This window comes from Nannobrachium achirus (genome assembly GCF_963921795.1).
Source record: "Nannobrachium achirus genome assembly, chromosome: 24".
In the NCBI taxonomy this organism is placed as follows: Eukaryota; Metazoa; Chordata; class Actinopteri; order Myctophiformes; family Myctophidae; genus Nannobrachium; species Nannobrachium achirus.
In genome coordinates, this window is record NC_137831.1 from 9,610,244 (window position 1) to 9,625,777 (window position 15,534).

The window sequence follows — 15,534 nt, forward strand, 5'->3', positions numbered from 1 at the left end:
CTATGCTTTAGACAACTAGACATAGGACAGTGATGAAGTCTTATTGGTTATCGGCACTTTCGGGTGGAAACTTTGTATGTCCAATACAGCTGCTTTTAGTGAAATGGAAAAAATAAACTGTGTTCAAAAATTAAGTCACAAGCTTTTCTTAAAACTTTTCACTGGTTACTTACAGTATATACAGTATAAAACCCACCTTTTTTCTATTGTAATAGCAGATATAGATGTGCTGTTTTTGCTACTAATGTGTGACAATGTGATACGACTAAGTAGGGCATTATTTTACACGTTTAAAAAATCGATATATTTCCATATATAAACGGATAATGTATATATATACACACACACACACACACACACACACACACACACACACATGCACACATGCACACACACACACACGGATAGATATACAGGGTTTCTGCCTAACTGCAATGTTATGCGTCTCCTCCTCTCTCTCAAGCACTGACGATGACTATGTCTGAGTAATGGAGGCGTTTAACCGCTGGCTCTGTCTCTTTGCCTTTGTGTCTGTGTCTCCAGGCGACGACAACTTCGGCAGAAAGGTGATTGTTTTTAACGCCTGCAGGATGCCACCACATCACGAGTTGGACCATCAGAAGCTGTTGAAGTAAGTACTACCCTACTGTAGACCGCCTGCCCACAGCGACACTGGAGCCATTCCTCTGGCTGAGAAGGGACAGGCATTATTTATGATGAATAAAAGTCCAACAGAATATGTACATGTAGGAGCATTTTGGGGGTGAACTACTCCTTTAATCTGCTCAAAGCTCTTTGCCAAAAATAGCCGATCTACAAGCTCACAATGCCTCGCAGTGCGAGGCATTGTGAGCGGGTATAACTCAGGAAGCGGGTATAACTCAGGAAAACTAACCCTAACCCTAACCCTACTCCTTTAAAATAGTCCTGAATGTACTGTGTTGTCCTGATTGTTTATTTTGTACAATGACATGTTCGATTGATGTTTGTATTATTTACTAACCTGGGATCTTAACAATGAAGTTATTATCAGGAATGTAATATTACTGTATTTCCTGCAGGTATCTTAAACAGACATTGGACCAGTATGTTGAGAGCGACTACACACTGATCTATTTCCATCATGGGCTGACCAGTGAAAACAAGCCCTCCCTGAGCTGGCTCCGAGACGCGTACCGGGAATTTGACAGGAAGTAAGTTGGTGTACCAGCTGTTAACTCATACTCTGCGATCCCCGTCGAAACCGGGGATTTCCCGCTGTACCTCTCTGCGATGCCCGTTGTTCCCGGAAATTTAATTTGCTTTAATTATTATGAAACGATTAAAAGTATGATCGCTGTATAGAGCCGTTTCGGAGACTTTAGGCCCGCCCCCTAACTGTATCCGGTCGTATTTCCCGTTTGGACCGGATCTAGGTTTCCATATCCGGTCTGACGTCCAGTCGCAGCTCCGTTCGCATAGCTTTTCATTGTAAACAAGTGAGCTGACTGCATGCATGGCCATAGAATGGTATTTTCTCACACGTTTTTTATTTATTTTGTAGCTGTTTGATTCCTCTACCCGCCTGGCATATGATCTGCGCACATATCGTCTGCTATGTGCGCGAACGTGTCTACGTGTTACCATAGCGCACAGCTGGCTTTTTTCAATGTTTTTTCATTTAAACACTGTCGGATAAGCAGGGATACAGCGTGGCAACGGATATGTCTATTTCAATGGGTTTTTTTTTATTCGAAAGCTGTCACCGAGTCTACACGTCTACTAGATGAGTCGTGCACAGATTGTGCACGATGCGTGCGCGTGCCCACGTTAAAAGGTAAGGACAGTTTGGCAGCTGCTTACTACAGCTATGTTTAAAATGGCAGCAAAATTGTTAAGTGCACACACTTTACCCATTTAGAACGGGTACACATTATTGTGTATCATTATTTTATGCTTTAACTATTGAAAAATAGCAGATATACAAGCTCACAGCACGGCACCGAGTGCCGCGCTGCGAGCTTGTAGATCTGCTATTTTTGAAAAATCTTGAAAATTTGAATTTTGACCCGATTCTATAAGTGTCTTTTGAATCCTTCTAAGGTTTTTTTGAAAAACCTATGTTTCTATGTCAGCAATCTGGCTAGCCATCGTCAAAGAAAAGGTCATTTTCACTTAAATGGAGCTCAGTTAGTCTGTTCTTGAGAGACTACTATGTCAGTGGCTCTCAAACCTTTTCATGTGAAGGACCCCCAAAATGATATTTATTTGGCCACGGACCCCCATCTCAAAATATTTAGTTCCAGGGACCACCCAGAAGCAAAATATGAGTTACAAACGTTCGCTTTGAAAATACATATATTCAAAGATTTGCACACATTTTCACGACTTTTTCAAAAATAGCAGATCTACAAGCTCGCAGCGCGGCACTCGGTGCCGCGCTGTGAGCTTGTATATCTGCTATTTTTCACTGGTTAAAGCATTCAATAATTCAAGGCCTAAATGGGTTAAAGAATACTACGTTAGTTCCATTGATCCAAGGTGGAAAACAATCGATCGATTAGTTATTAACATAAACAGAAGTGGACAGACGGGTGGGCCGTGAACGTGAAGGCAGAAATTGTGCGAGGCGTTGTGAGCATGTAGATCGGCTATTTTCACGATAGAACCGTGTTATACAAAATGTAATGCCTCAACTCTTGTGTTCGTCGTCAGGGTGGGGGGTCACCACTTAAAATATGATTATTTTGGGGGTCGTGGCCTGAAAAGGTTGAGAACCAGTGCTCTACAGCACCATAGTGTTGTGTGTTTCAGCTGTGTTATACTCCAGCAAGTTTTAATGTTTGCTTACGGTTTTGGAGACCAACAGAACAGAAACGTATTGTTTAGTGTATGAACAACACGCCTGTCTGTTTCCAGGTACAAGAAGAACATCAAGGCGCTCTACATCGTCCATCCCACCATGTTTATCAAGACGCTGCTGATCCTCTTCAAGCCATTTATCAGGTTATTAGCATTATCATTGTAATACCACAATGTAAAAAATATTCGCTTACATGGACGTGCTGGCCATTGGGAAAAGCGGGACAACTCCCGAACGCCCTGCTTCATCATACAAGACTGTTGCACAAAAGTAGTGAAAACAGCAGATCTACAAGCACACAACGCCTTGCGGTTGTGTGCTTGTAGATCGTCTGTTTTCACTAGTTTAAATCATTTTTAAAATGATAAATACAAAACAAACGGTTTTGGACATACAAGGTTTCCACCCGACATGAAATATACGAAATATAACTCATGTAATTGGCCCACTGGCTTGTCACTTGTCATGATCTGAAATTGCAAATCTTTGAGTAGCAGCAGCGCTATAGAGAGAGATCTCTCTCTATAGCGCGCAATGAGGGCCTCTCCAACTCTTTTTCCTGGGCTGAATCAGGGGCCCAGCACGTCCCTGCTCACTTACAAGAAAACATCATCGTTATTATAAAATTGACTGGAGTAAAAGTATAAACGTATTGGCTTCAAAATGTACCAAAGTGAAAGTTAGGGGGCTTCCCGGTTGCCTAGCGGTCCAGGCGCATACCACATAGGCTCTGATGCCTGGCAGCGCGTCGCGGGTTTGAATCCAGATCCCGACGACCTTGGCTGGGTGTCACTCCCCATCTCTCTCCCCAGTCAGTCTACTGTCCTATTAATAAAGGCTTGAAAGCCCCCCAAATAATATTTAAAAATATCTGGCCATAAATGGACATGAACCTCATGAACCTCTTTCCACCATTTACTGTGGGTTTATGGGTACATTCTACATTCTATACAGTACTGTAGTTTGTTTATGTGTGTGTGTGTGTGTGTGTGTGTGTGTGTGTGTGTGTGTGTGTGTGTGTGTGTGTGTGTGTGCGTGTGCGTGTGCGTGCGCGTGTGTAGCTTTAAGTTTGGCAGGAAGATCAACTACGTGAGCTATCTCAGTGAGCTGGAGGACGTCGTCAAGTGTGAGCAGTTGACCATCCCGAAACGCGTCAGAGAGTAAGCACTGTGCACTGTGTTAATCTCTCACAAACAAGTGATGTAAAGAATGAAGTACATTGTTATTTTCGGTATTAGATCTCCGATGGGAATCTTCGATCGTGTCGTATAAGAACAGTATGCCAAAATAAACAAACAAAATCACCCTGGCGATTTTGTCAGGTACTGTATTTGACTGTGTGTCGTTTAATATTGAGTTAACATTTGATAACGCCTGTGTTCGGAGGAGGGAAAAGAACATTATTTTCTTACCCTTTGGATAAAAATACATATTTTTTTACCATCAGTTGACGCTTCATAACCATATGAGTAAAATTGGCAGGCGGGTCATTTGTTCATTTCTGGAACACAGTTCTTATTTAACGTGGTCTAAGATGGTGCTTTCTCATTTCTCATAGCAACAGCAGAAAAGTGGTGTCATGGTTTAGAGTCTGAAACGGTCTGCAGTATATCGTCGTTGTCGGGTGGAAACCTTTTATCTCCAAGTTTCAAATTTGTATGTTCTTTCGCAAAGTAAAGCACTGTTTCATCGTACAAGGCCGTCGCACAAAAGTAGTGAAAACAACAGATCTACAAGCACACAACGCCTCGCACCGCGAGGCGTTGTGTGCCTGTAGATCAGCTGTTTTCACCAGTTTAAATCGTTTTTAAACTGATAAATGCAAAACGAACGGTTTTGCACATACAAGGTTTTCACCCGGCAACGACTATATATTAATAGTGTATTTCTCTGTCCAGGTATGATAACAAGCTGAGAGCCTCCACCAAGCCGTCATACCAGCCCCCCATGTCTCCTGCTAGAAGTCCCCCACTACCAGAGCAGGTGTTCGGGGTCCCACTCTCACTGTAAGTCCCCTACTAGTACCAGAGCAGGTGTTCGGGGTCCCACTCTCACTGTAAGCCTGTCTTGTCGCTCATCCAGTAACACCCTGCCTTGTTGTTTGTTGTTGGGACATACTTCTTCAGCACCAACCAGTGAAAAACAGTAGATATACAAGCTCACAGCGCGGCACCGAGTGCCATGCTGCGAGCTTGTAGATCTGCTATTTTTTTTTTAAGTCGTGAAAATGTGTGCAAATCTTTGAATATATGTATTTTCAAAGTGAGCGTTTGTAACTAAAATGTTGCTTCTGGGGGGTCCCTGGAACTAAATATTTTGAGATGGTGGTCCGTGGCCAAATAAATATCATTTTGGGGGTCCTTCACATGAAAAGTTTTGAGAACCACTGACATAGTAGTCTCTCAAGAACAGACTAACTGAGCTCCATTTAAGTGAAAAGGGCCTTTTCTTTGACGATGGCTGGCCAGATTGCCGACATAGAAACAGGTTTTTCCAAAAAACCTTAGGAGGATTCAAAAGACACTTATAGAATCGGGTCAAAATTCAAATTTTCACGATTTTTCAAAAATAGCAGATCTACGAGCTCGCAGCGCGGCACTCGGTGCCGCGCTGTGAGCTTGTATATCTGCTATTTTTCAATAGTTAAAGCATAAAATAATGATACACAATATTGTGTACCCGTTCTGAATGGGTTAAGAAAAGACAACACAACACAAAGTTATTTTATTCATGATATTGGCAAACATTTCTACTCATGTGAACTGTGACCTTGTGTTTAGTATAGTTTTATGACCAGTAGAGTCTCCTACTGTACTGACCGATGACCCGGTCATCAAATTGTTGGCCCAGGAATGCGACAAAAACTAAGAAATATCCATGAATTCAAGGCTTCATGGGGAGCGCAATTGATATGAAAAAAAATTGTGAACTACTCCTTTAAGCCGTTATTTTATGCTTTAACTATTGAAAAATAGCAGTGCCGCGCGGTGAGCTTGTAGATCGGCTATTTTTGAAAAATCGTGAAAAATTGAATTTTGACCCGATTTTGATCCGAAGTGTCTTTTTTTTAATGTTTCTATGTCAGTGGTTCTCAGACCTTTTCAAGTGAAGGACCGCCAAAAGTATATGTATTTGGCAACGGGCCCCAAAATATTTCGTTCCAGGGACCACCCAGAAGCAAAATTTGAGTTACAAAAGTTCGCTTTAAAAATACCTATATTTAAAGATGTGCACACATTTTCACAACCTTTTCAAAAATAGCAGATCTACAAGCTCGCAGCGCCACGGTGTGAGCTTGTATATCTGCTATTTTTGAAAAAGTCGTGAGCAATATTTCTCAATAGTTATATCCCTTAAATTATACTGAATTTAAAAATTCGACTAAACACAAGATTAGATCACCAGTTCAATGCTGAATGTTTCATTGTACATCATGTGTGATTATTGGTTAACGTTGGGATCAGAGGGCGAAGTTCACTTCTCCAAAGCACATTCTCCCAGTCTTTATGGGCTGTCTGCACCAAGCACAATAAATATAAACCTTTTCAAAACCATGGCTAAATCAAGTGGATGGCAGAGTCCACACCACACCAGTGTGGACAGTCCTAGACTCTCAGATCTCAAGGGTCCTTTTAACCCATTCAAAACGGGTACACATTATTGTGTATCATTATTTTATGCTTTAACTATTGAAAAATAGACCCAGCCATTTTATCGAGAGACCTCACTCACTGAAGGGGAAGTAGCTACTAGTACAGCAACATCTAGAGGCAGCCGAGTGTCAGGACCGAACTTCCACCATTGGTTCCTATGCATGGGAACATATTTTATTTTCCTCAAAGTATCGCGATACTACTGCCCGAAGTATCGATACAGTATTGGCAAATAAACTATCGCGATGTATTGCCATATCGATTATATTGCCCACCCCTACAATCTGGCCAGCCATCGTCAAAGCTCAGTTAGTCTGTTCTTGGAGCTCAGTTAGTCTGTTCTTGAGAGAATACTATGTCAGTGGTGCTCAAACCTTTTCATGTGAAGGACCCCCAAGATTATATTTATTTGGCCACGGACACCCATCTCAAAATATTTACGGTAGTTCCAGGGACCCCCCAGAAGCAAAATTTGAGTTACAAACGTTCGCTGTGAAAATACATATAGTCAAAGATTTGCGCACATTTTCACGACTTTTTCAAAAATAGCAGATCTACAAGCTCGCAGCGCCACGCTGCGAGCTTGTAGATCTGCTATTTTTCACTGGTTAAAGCATTCAATAATTAATTAATTAATTAATAAATGGGCGGTGCTCCTGGAACATCTGGCTTTGTCCAGTTCCCAAAAACCTCTCCGGTCCCCAAAGAATGTACGGGTCCCCAAAAGAATGTGAGGATTGGCCTACATCTGGCCTAGATATGGCCTACATCTTTGCACAAACGTCTCAGTAAGTTTGTTGTACGCCCAGGGTCCCCATTGGCCAAGCATCGCAGGACGTGCTGTGATTGGCCAGCAGGGCTGGACACTTGATGAAATTAACTCATAAATAGCACTGCACTGCTCACTCCACACTGGGTGTGATTTTTGAGCGGTGGTAAACCGCTCCTATACGTGGCTGTGCGTGTGTCTGTACTCTTTTTCCTCAGCGTTTTGCTATAGTAAAATGTGTGTACGTAGCATCATGTTTGTCTAGTGATGTGATCGTTGTGTGTCTATAGCCTTTTTCCTCAGCGTTTTGCCATAGCAAAACGTGTGTGTGTGTGTAGCATACCCTGTACATCCTAGACTCAAATCCTAGTCTGATGACGTTATGCAAGCACGACCACCGCTCACTTCACATTGGGTGTGATTTTTTAATTATTATATGTGTATGTGTATGTGTGTGTGTGCGTGTGCGCGTTTGTGCTTAGGCTGAGACAGAGGAGTCCAGATGGTGACCCAGTTCCTGTGGTCATGAAGGACACCATCACCTTCCTGTTGGCACAAGGTGACTTAAACAACATAACTATTGCTGTCAATATTCTAGACTCAGACTGACTCATGTCAATACTAGTCCATTCTGAACTGAACAATGATGCTGCTTCTTAAGGTCTTTGCACACAGGCGCGTTTATCCGCACGGATAAAACGGACAATTTCATTTTTGCCAGACCCAGGGGGTCGGCCTACATAAGGCTTTGTCGGTCTGTCGGTCGGTCGGTCGGTCCCTCTTTTCCTCAGTGTCCCTCTTTTCCTCAGTGTGCCTGTGTTTGCCTCTGACTGCTCATCTGCCCCTCCCTTCCCTTGCTCGGCTGATTGCCTTGAGTGCCGTCACCTGTACGGGACCAGCTGAGTTGAGTTGGCTGACGAGCTGCTGAGACTATAAATTCCTGTGTGTTCATGTGTTAGTTCAGTGCTGCAAAACATTTGCCCCACAGCCATACTAGTGAAAACAGCCCATCTACAAGCTCACAAACATTTCCAGCTGCTCAGCCTATAAAATCCTGTGTGTTCATGTGTTAGTTCAGTGCCATACTAGTCAAAACAGCCGATCTACAAGCTCACTACGCTTTGTTGCTGAGACTATAAAATCCTGTGTGTTCATGTGTTAGTTCAGTGCCATACTAGTGAAAACAGCCGATCTACAAGCTCACTACGCTTTGTTGCTGAGACTATAAAATCCTGTGTGTTCATGTGTTAGTTCAGTGCCATACTAGTTTTCATTGCGGGTCTGGCACAACCAGGTGACCTGGTCTAGTTTTTAAAGAAAACAACGATTTTCTACGACCTCATGCAAACCGGATCCGAATTAGCCATGCGACGAGTGGCTGCGGCCGTTTTTTTCTCGATCGAACCCAGTTCGATTTGTGCGTCTTGTCGCATGCGGTAAAAAACTCATCACTCCTTTTATGACTCCTTTTGGGATCCGCAGCGCCGTTTCCGCACAGCATTGCACACCAAATCCAATGCGTTTTATTCATGCAGCAAACGAAAAAAAACGCAACTGTCCTGTGTGCAAAGGGCTTTAGTGTAGGACATTGGTCTTACACCGACAAGGTTCTTGTAATCACATACACAGAGCCCTCCATGGTCAGGCACCCCCATATGTACACAGGGGCGTCACAAGGGGGGGGAAAGTGGGACTGAGTTACTAGGGCCCAAGGTGGAGGGGGGGCCTTCATTATTTTATACTTTAGCTATTGAAAAATAGCAGATATACAAGCTCAGAGTGCCGTGCTGTGAGCTCGTAGATCTGCTATTTTTGAAAAGTCGTGAAAATGTATGCAAATCTTTGAATATATGTATTTTTTAAGCGAACATTTGTAACTCAGATTTTGCTTCTGGGGGTCCCTGGAATTAAATATTTTGAGATGGGGGGTCTGTGACCAAATACATATCATTTTGGGGGTCCTTCACATGAAAATGTTTGAGCACCACTGACATAGAAATAGGTTTTAAAGAAAATAAACAAATAGCAGATCTATGATATGTATATCTGCTATTTTTCAATAGTTAAAGTACCCAGAGCCCAGAATTTGGTGCGACAGCCCGGTATGTACACTACAGTATGGGACCTGCTCCTCCCTAATGTTCCCAGTAGGTCTCTGAGGTCCTCATGCCAGGGCCTGTTGATTGTGCCTCACACAAGACTTAAGACTAAAAGTGATCGCGCCTTTGCGAGCTTAGCCCCTTGGCTATGGAATACTCCCCTCCCTTTAGACCTCAGAACCGTGGCCTCTTTGGACATCTTCAAGAGACTGTTAACACATTCCCCGCCATTTAACAATACCTTCGTACTCTATGGTGCCTCTGGTCTCCATAGACTTCCATGTAATTCATAGTGCACGGATTATGCACACCCATGCCTAGATAATGCACCACGTGTGTCCACATTGCTCACAGCTTTCAAACAAAAAAATCCGAATGGAAATCCGTTCAGGCATTCATGAGATACAAGCCATTATGTTTTCCTAAAATGTAAACAAAGATGGCTGCCATGTTTGATAGATGGGGTTGCTATGGGGGTTAAACATGCAATTTCGCGATTTCTATCATGCCTACTACATTTTTTGGGGTCCAAAAAAAAATTTGAAAAACATTTTTTTTTAAAAAAATTTTTTTTTTTTTTCAAAATGGCGGAAATTCTCTGGACTATCGGGCCTGGCAGGGAAAGACATTGAAATAATCTCGGGACTATCGGGCCTGGCATGCAATGAGTTAAAGACTGACCTGTTCAAACAGGCGCTCACATACTGTAGCTCCTTGTGCTGAGACGTATCCTGTCCCTTATTCTGAGTTTGTTTTCTTTTACTCTTTTTGGTTAAAGAATCGATAAAATAAATCTCTTGACCGTCTTGGTCCAAGGCTATTACAGAGCTGCGACACCATACCATCCATCCATCCATCCATCCAGACCCCTTGCCCTCTCTGCAGAAACCAAAGTTCTTGATGATTTTTGGCGACAGGGAAAATGCCACTTTGGGCAATGATTTATTTGTAAGCATTTCTAAATCTAACTTTGACTGCCTTTAAAGCGCTGGTTACCCATGGATTTATCAATGTCGTAAATACTGTAGCAGCATGCATGCCCATCATTGCATCATGTATTTACCTAGCCTCGCAACAGCCAGACTCTGAGTCTGGGAGTTCTCCATAGACAACGCATTACGCGATGACGTAGTTACTCACTTTGACTGACAGGTCCAGTCCGTAGTCATCAGCGCATCAAAACATCGTCTGGAGAACATCAAATTCGTCTTTTCCAGCCCGAAATTCCAAAGGTGCAAACTGTTGTTTCGTTTTTAAGTTATGAGATGCCGTTGATTTCAGATAAAACTTCGCTTAATGCTGCTGTTATTTGCGATTTGTGAACTCGCGTCGGACATGGTGTCCGCCATGTTTGTTTACAAAATGCGAGAGCTGTAGCAGCCGCTCGACCAATCAGGAGCGGTGTAAGGGGGGTTCGCTCGAAATGCAGCCTTTTGATTGGAAATTAGAAACCAAAGTTCTAATAAAGAGGCTCGATGGGAGGGGACACCAGACCGAGAAAGGAAGCACATTGGTGATGACATAGCTCGGGATGGCTTGCGAGGCTAGTATTTACCTCGAGAGTAGATAAGAACACTTTGGAACTACCACAGCATCAACACCTAATGGTTATGGATTGATTTCTTTATGGGATTACTCTCTCAACATTTTCTTTTTGGAAGTTATCTTGAGTCTTTCACACAACAGTACCATCTATTCAGCAGTCATCCACACCACAAAAACACATTATAAATGAAGACAATGAGTGTTACCATTGCTCTCAACAGAAGCTATGACGTGACAAACACTGGAGACATTGGAGTTGTTGATGTTGTTGAATGAATCACGTTATTGTTGTCTACACGCTCTCTCTCTCCCTCTCCCTCTCTCTCCCTCTCTCTCTCTCTCTCTCTCCCTCTCTCTCCTTCTCTCTCTCACAGGGCTGGAAATAGAGGGGATTTTCAGACGGTCTGCCAATGTCACCCTGGTGAAACAGGTTCAGCAAAGATACAACTCAGGTAGACGGCTAAACTTATTTAAAGCCATGATTCACTTCAGTAACAACTGATGCTTTAACTTTATAATTAAGTTAAGGTAGGTGTGGTTACAGTTAAGCCCTTTGCACACAGGCGCGTTTATCCGCACGGATAAAGCGGACAATTTCATTTTTTTAAAAGAAAACAATTATTATCTACGACCTCAAGCACACCGGATCCGAATTAGCCGTGCGACGAGTGGCTGCGGCCGTGCGTTTTTTTCTCGATGGAACTCAGTTCGATTCGTGCGTCTTGTCGCATGCGGTAAAAAACTCATCACTCCTTTTATGACTCCTTTTGGGATCCGCAGCGCCGATTCCGCACAGCCTTGCACACCAAATCCAATGCGTTTTATTCATGCAGCAAACGGAAAAAACGCAACTGTCCTGTGTGCAAAGGGCTTTAGGCTTTGCCAGCAGGATAAGTATTTTTAATGACAAAATTGCTTTTCACATGCCCACACAGTGGACAGTATCTCAAACGTGTGTGTGTGTGTTCTATAGGAGAGGTGGTGAGTTTCACCGAAATGGAAGACATCCACTTGGCTGCTGTCATCCTGAAGACATTCCTGAGGGAGCTTCCTGAGCCTCTGCTGACCTACCAACTCTACGACAGCATCGTGCAGTTCGGACGTACGCTGCTCCACACCACACAGAGGACATGAGTCTGGAGTCATAGGGCAGGGGTCTTCAACAGGGGGTCCTCAGAGTTACTACAGGGGGTCCTCCAAATCTTTGTGTGAAATAGCAGATCTACAAGCTTAGATTGGCTATTCTCGTCAAAGAGGTTTGGTGTAGAGGGGAAAAAGAGCAGACTAGAAGTACAGAGTGAAAGGTCAAGTTTATTAAGGATTGACGGTTCAAGTGGTTAAATATCTGAAAACACAAATTGACATGAATACAAAATACACTGATGATTGTGCTGTCAAACAATGAAACTATGACAGCGCTGAAAGGTTGGGGGGGTCCCTGCTTCATCTCTCTCTCTCAACTAAGGTGTCCTTGGCCTGAAAACGTTGAAGACTCCTGTCATAGGGAACAACTCCATCACACCTTCACCTAAACCAGTAGTTTTCTAACGTCTTCGTGCAAAGGACCCCCAAATTGATATATATATTTGGCCGCGGACCCCCATCTGAAAATGTTTTGTGCCAGGGACCCCCAGAAGAAAAGAATGGTGTCAAATTGTCAAGATTTTTCAAAAATGTAAAAAATTGGCAGGTGTACTTCTATTGGCTACTTTTAATAGCCAACGTATAAACGGATAAAGAGGTTTAAATGATTCGATGCTGTATTAAAGGAGTAGTTCACCCCCAAAATGACTTTCTTTTCTATTGATTACTCAAGCCATGGAGCCATTGTATTTGTCGTATTCCTAAGACAAAAATGTGATTATAAGTACCCCCATTGATTATCCGGATGGGGACCCAAATGGGGGGTAAATTTACTTATAATACATGTTTTGTCTTAGGAATGCGACAAATACAGAAATATATTATTGAACTCAAGTCTCAATGGCGTTTTGGGGTTGAACTACTCCTTTAACACATTTTGCCGGGGACCCCCTTGGAAGGACACCTCAAAGCACTATGAGAACCACTGACATGGACACAAAGCCACAAAGCAAAACTGAAAGGGTTCAAGTCAGTTCAGTCAGCTCCAGACTCCTGTTAGAGTATCCCAATGATTCCAGAGCTTAGACCTTTTGGACACTCTTGCCTATCTACATTTCTATATGAGTGTTGTGTCTTCCATTTCAACAAGCAACTAAATTCTCTCCTGCAGCCGCGTCCAGCGACGACCAGGCGGCTGAGATGAAGACGATGTTGGAGTCCCTGCCAGAGGAAAACTACGCCTGCCTGAGATACCTCATCACCTTCCTAGCACAGGTTCACTTCATATTATGAGATACCTCATCACCTTCCTAGCACAGGTTCACTTCATATTATGAGATACCTCATCACCTTCCTAGCACAGGTTCACTTCATATTATGAGATACCTCATCACCTTCCTAGCACAGGTTCACTTCATATTATGAGATACCTCATCACCTTCCTAGCACAGGTTCACTTCATATTATGTAACTCCTGGATGAAGCAATCTGCACTCTCCAGTGTAATCTATACAGAATTAGGGATGGGTATCGTCTGCGATACTTTTAATGGTATCGATCGCATGACGTTGATACTATCGAGTATCGGTTCACGTAAAAACGAACGATACCTCGTTTCGATACTCTTGAACGCACCTCTGGCCGGTTGCATCTGTAACAGTTGGGCTACTAAGATAAGGTAAGATAATAATAATAATAATAATAAAACTTCAACAGTATCAATAGCCTATCTGTAAAAAGTATGTGTATTTTCTATTGTAGACAAACAATAGAATTAATTATACAATAGCAGCCATAACAGTAATAGTAGTCACATCAACTACTCTACTACTAGGCCTACTTGACATGAAAATAGCTAATAACCTATTATGGTGTGTAAAATAGCCCATAGAAAAAGGCAAATAATAATTATAATAATAATAAATAAAAAGTATCAAAAATGGTATCGAAAAGGGTGTCGTATAGATTCCCAGGTATCGAAAAAGGTATTGTATCGATTCAAAGGTGAACGATACCCATCCCTATACAGAATATACAGTACCTCTCATTAGCTTTTACAGGTCTAGGACTGTGGTTCTCAACCTTTTGAGGCCGCGACCCCCAAAATAATCTTATTTGAACTGGGGACCCCCACCCTGCACAAGCACTTGGAATTGTAGGAGTTGGCATATCATTTAGTTTGACTCGATCTATTCCATTGTGAAAATAGCAGATCTACATGCTCACAACGGCGAGCATGTAGATCGGCTATTTTCACAATTTCTGCCTCTTAATATTTGAGAATTTGATCAATGTTTGACCAGAGGTATTAAAAACGTATTTAAAGTCCTTACATTTAGAATTTAGAAATGTGCAGATACCCTGTATACACTGTATGTTGGTCCGTTTACTGTTGAGTGAGAAAATGTTAACATTTAGCTTAACATCTGGGGATCCCCCCAAAATAATTTGGGGATCCTGAACCACTGGTCTAGGAAACGGTTGTTGTATGACTCTCTCAATCTGCTCCGTCAGTAATAACATGACACAACATGCTTGCGTCGGTCTGTCTTAGGTATCTGCCAACAGCGAGGTGAACAAGATGACCAACACTAACCTGGCTGTGGTGTTTGGTCCTAACCTGCTGTGGGAGGAGAACGCGGCCATGTCACTGGGCGCCATCGGACCCATCAACACCTTCACCAGAAGCCTGCTGGACCAACAGCATCTGATCTTCACTTAAACCCGGCTCCTGGTGCCGGGTACCCTCCTCCTCCTCACACCCACCCGGGTACCCTCCTCCTCCTCCTCACACCCACAACAGGAACCTCTCATCCTGTAGCAAGTTAGTCTTTATCCAGCCACAACTCTCCACCCGTCTCGACCCGAGGAGAACTTCACCACAATACACCTTGACCAATGGAGCTCAGCTGAATCTTTATTTCTTGGTTTCACTTCTCGACATATCATACTATTCCTGACCAATCATCACAAAAATCGTCTTGCCGCATCTAGTAGTCGTTATTGTCCTTGCCATCAGGGGCGTCACACCAAATTCTGGGCCCCGGGTACAAGGATTCACTGCGGGCCCCCCCATGAATGTTAACTATTGAAAAATAGCAGATATACAAGCTCGCAGCGCGGCACCGAGTGCCGCGCTGCGAGCTTGTAGATCTGCTAATTTTGAAAAAATCGTGAAAATGTGTGCCAAGAAACCTATGTTTCCATGTCAGTGATGCTCAAACTTTTTCATGTGAAGGACCCCCTCATCTCAAAATATTTAGTTCCAGGGACCCCCCAGAAGCAGAATTACAAATGTTCACTTAAAAAATAGATTTGCGCACATTTTCACGACTTTTCAAAAATAGCTGATCTACAAGCTCGCAGCGCGGCACTCGGTGCCGCGCTGTGAGCTTGTATATCTGCTATTTTTCAATAGCTAAAGTTACTATAGGGCCCCTCCACCTTGGGCCCTGGTAACTCAGTCCCACTTTCCTACCCCTTGTGACGCCCCTGCTTGCCATTCATGCTGACCGGTCCTCTTGTAGCTCCTGTTTTGTTCCG

At 43.1% G+C, this 15,534-nt stretch overlaps 1 protein-coding gene across 3 annotated transcripts in view; it reads left to right on the forward strand.

Moving 5' to 3' along the window:
• Positions 1 to 15,060, forward strand: part of arhgap1 (Rho GTPase activating protein 1) — a 31,320-nt gene extending 16,260 nt beyond the window's left edge. For all 3 annotated transcript variants that reach the window (XM_080720813.1, XM_080720815.1, XM_080720814.1), the window contains 10 exons: positions 544 to 631; positions 1,062 to 1,193; positions 2,899 to 2,985; positions 3,904 to 4,002; positions 4,741 to 4,848; positions 7,747 to 7,823; positions 11,283 to 11,360; positions 11,882 to 12,010; positions 13,163 to 13,266; positions 14,546 to 15,060. In XM_080720813.1, coding sequence (XP_080576939.1) covers positions 544 to 631; positions 1,062 to 1,193; positions 2,899 to 2,985; positions 3,904 to 4,002; positions 4,741 to 4,848; positions 7,747 to 7,823; positions 11,283 to 11,360; positions 11,882 to 12,010; positions 13,163 to 13,266; positions 14,546 to 14,713 — 1,070 coding nt within the window. In that variant the 3' untranslated portion in view covers positions 14,714 to 15,060. The remainder of the gene's footprint in view (positions 1 to 543; positions 632 to 1,061; positions 1,194 to 2,898; positions 2,986 to 3,903; positions 4,003 to 4,740; positions 4,849 to 7,746; positions 7,824 to 11,282; positions 11,361 to 11,881; positions 12,011 to 13,162; positions 13,267 to 14,545) is intronic.
• Positions 15,061 to 15,534: the final 474 nt, after the last annotated feature.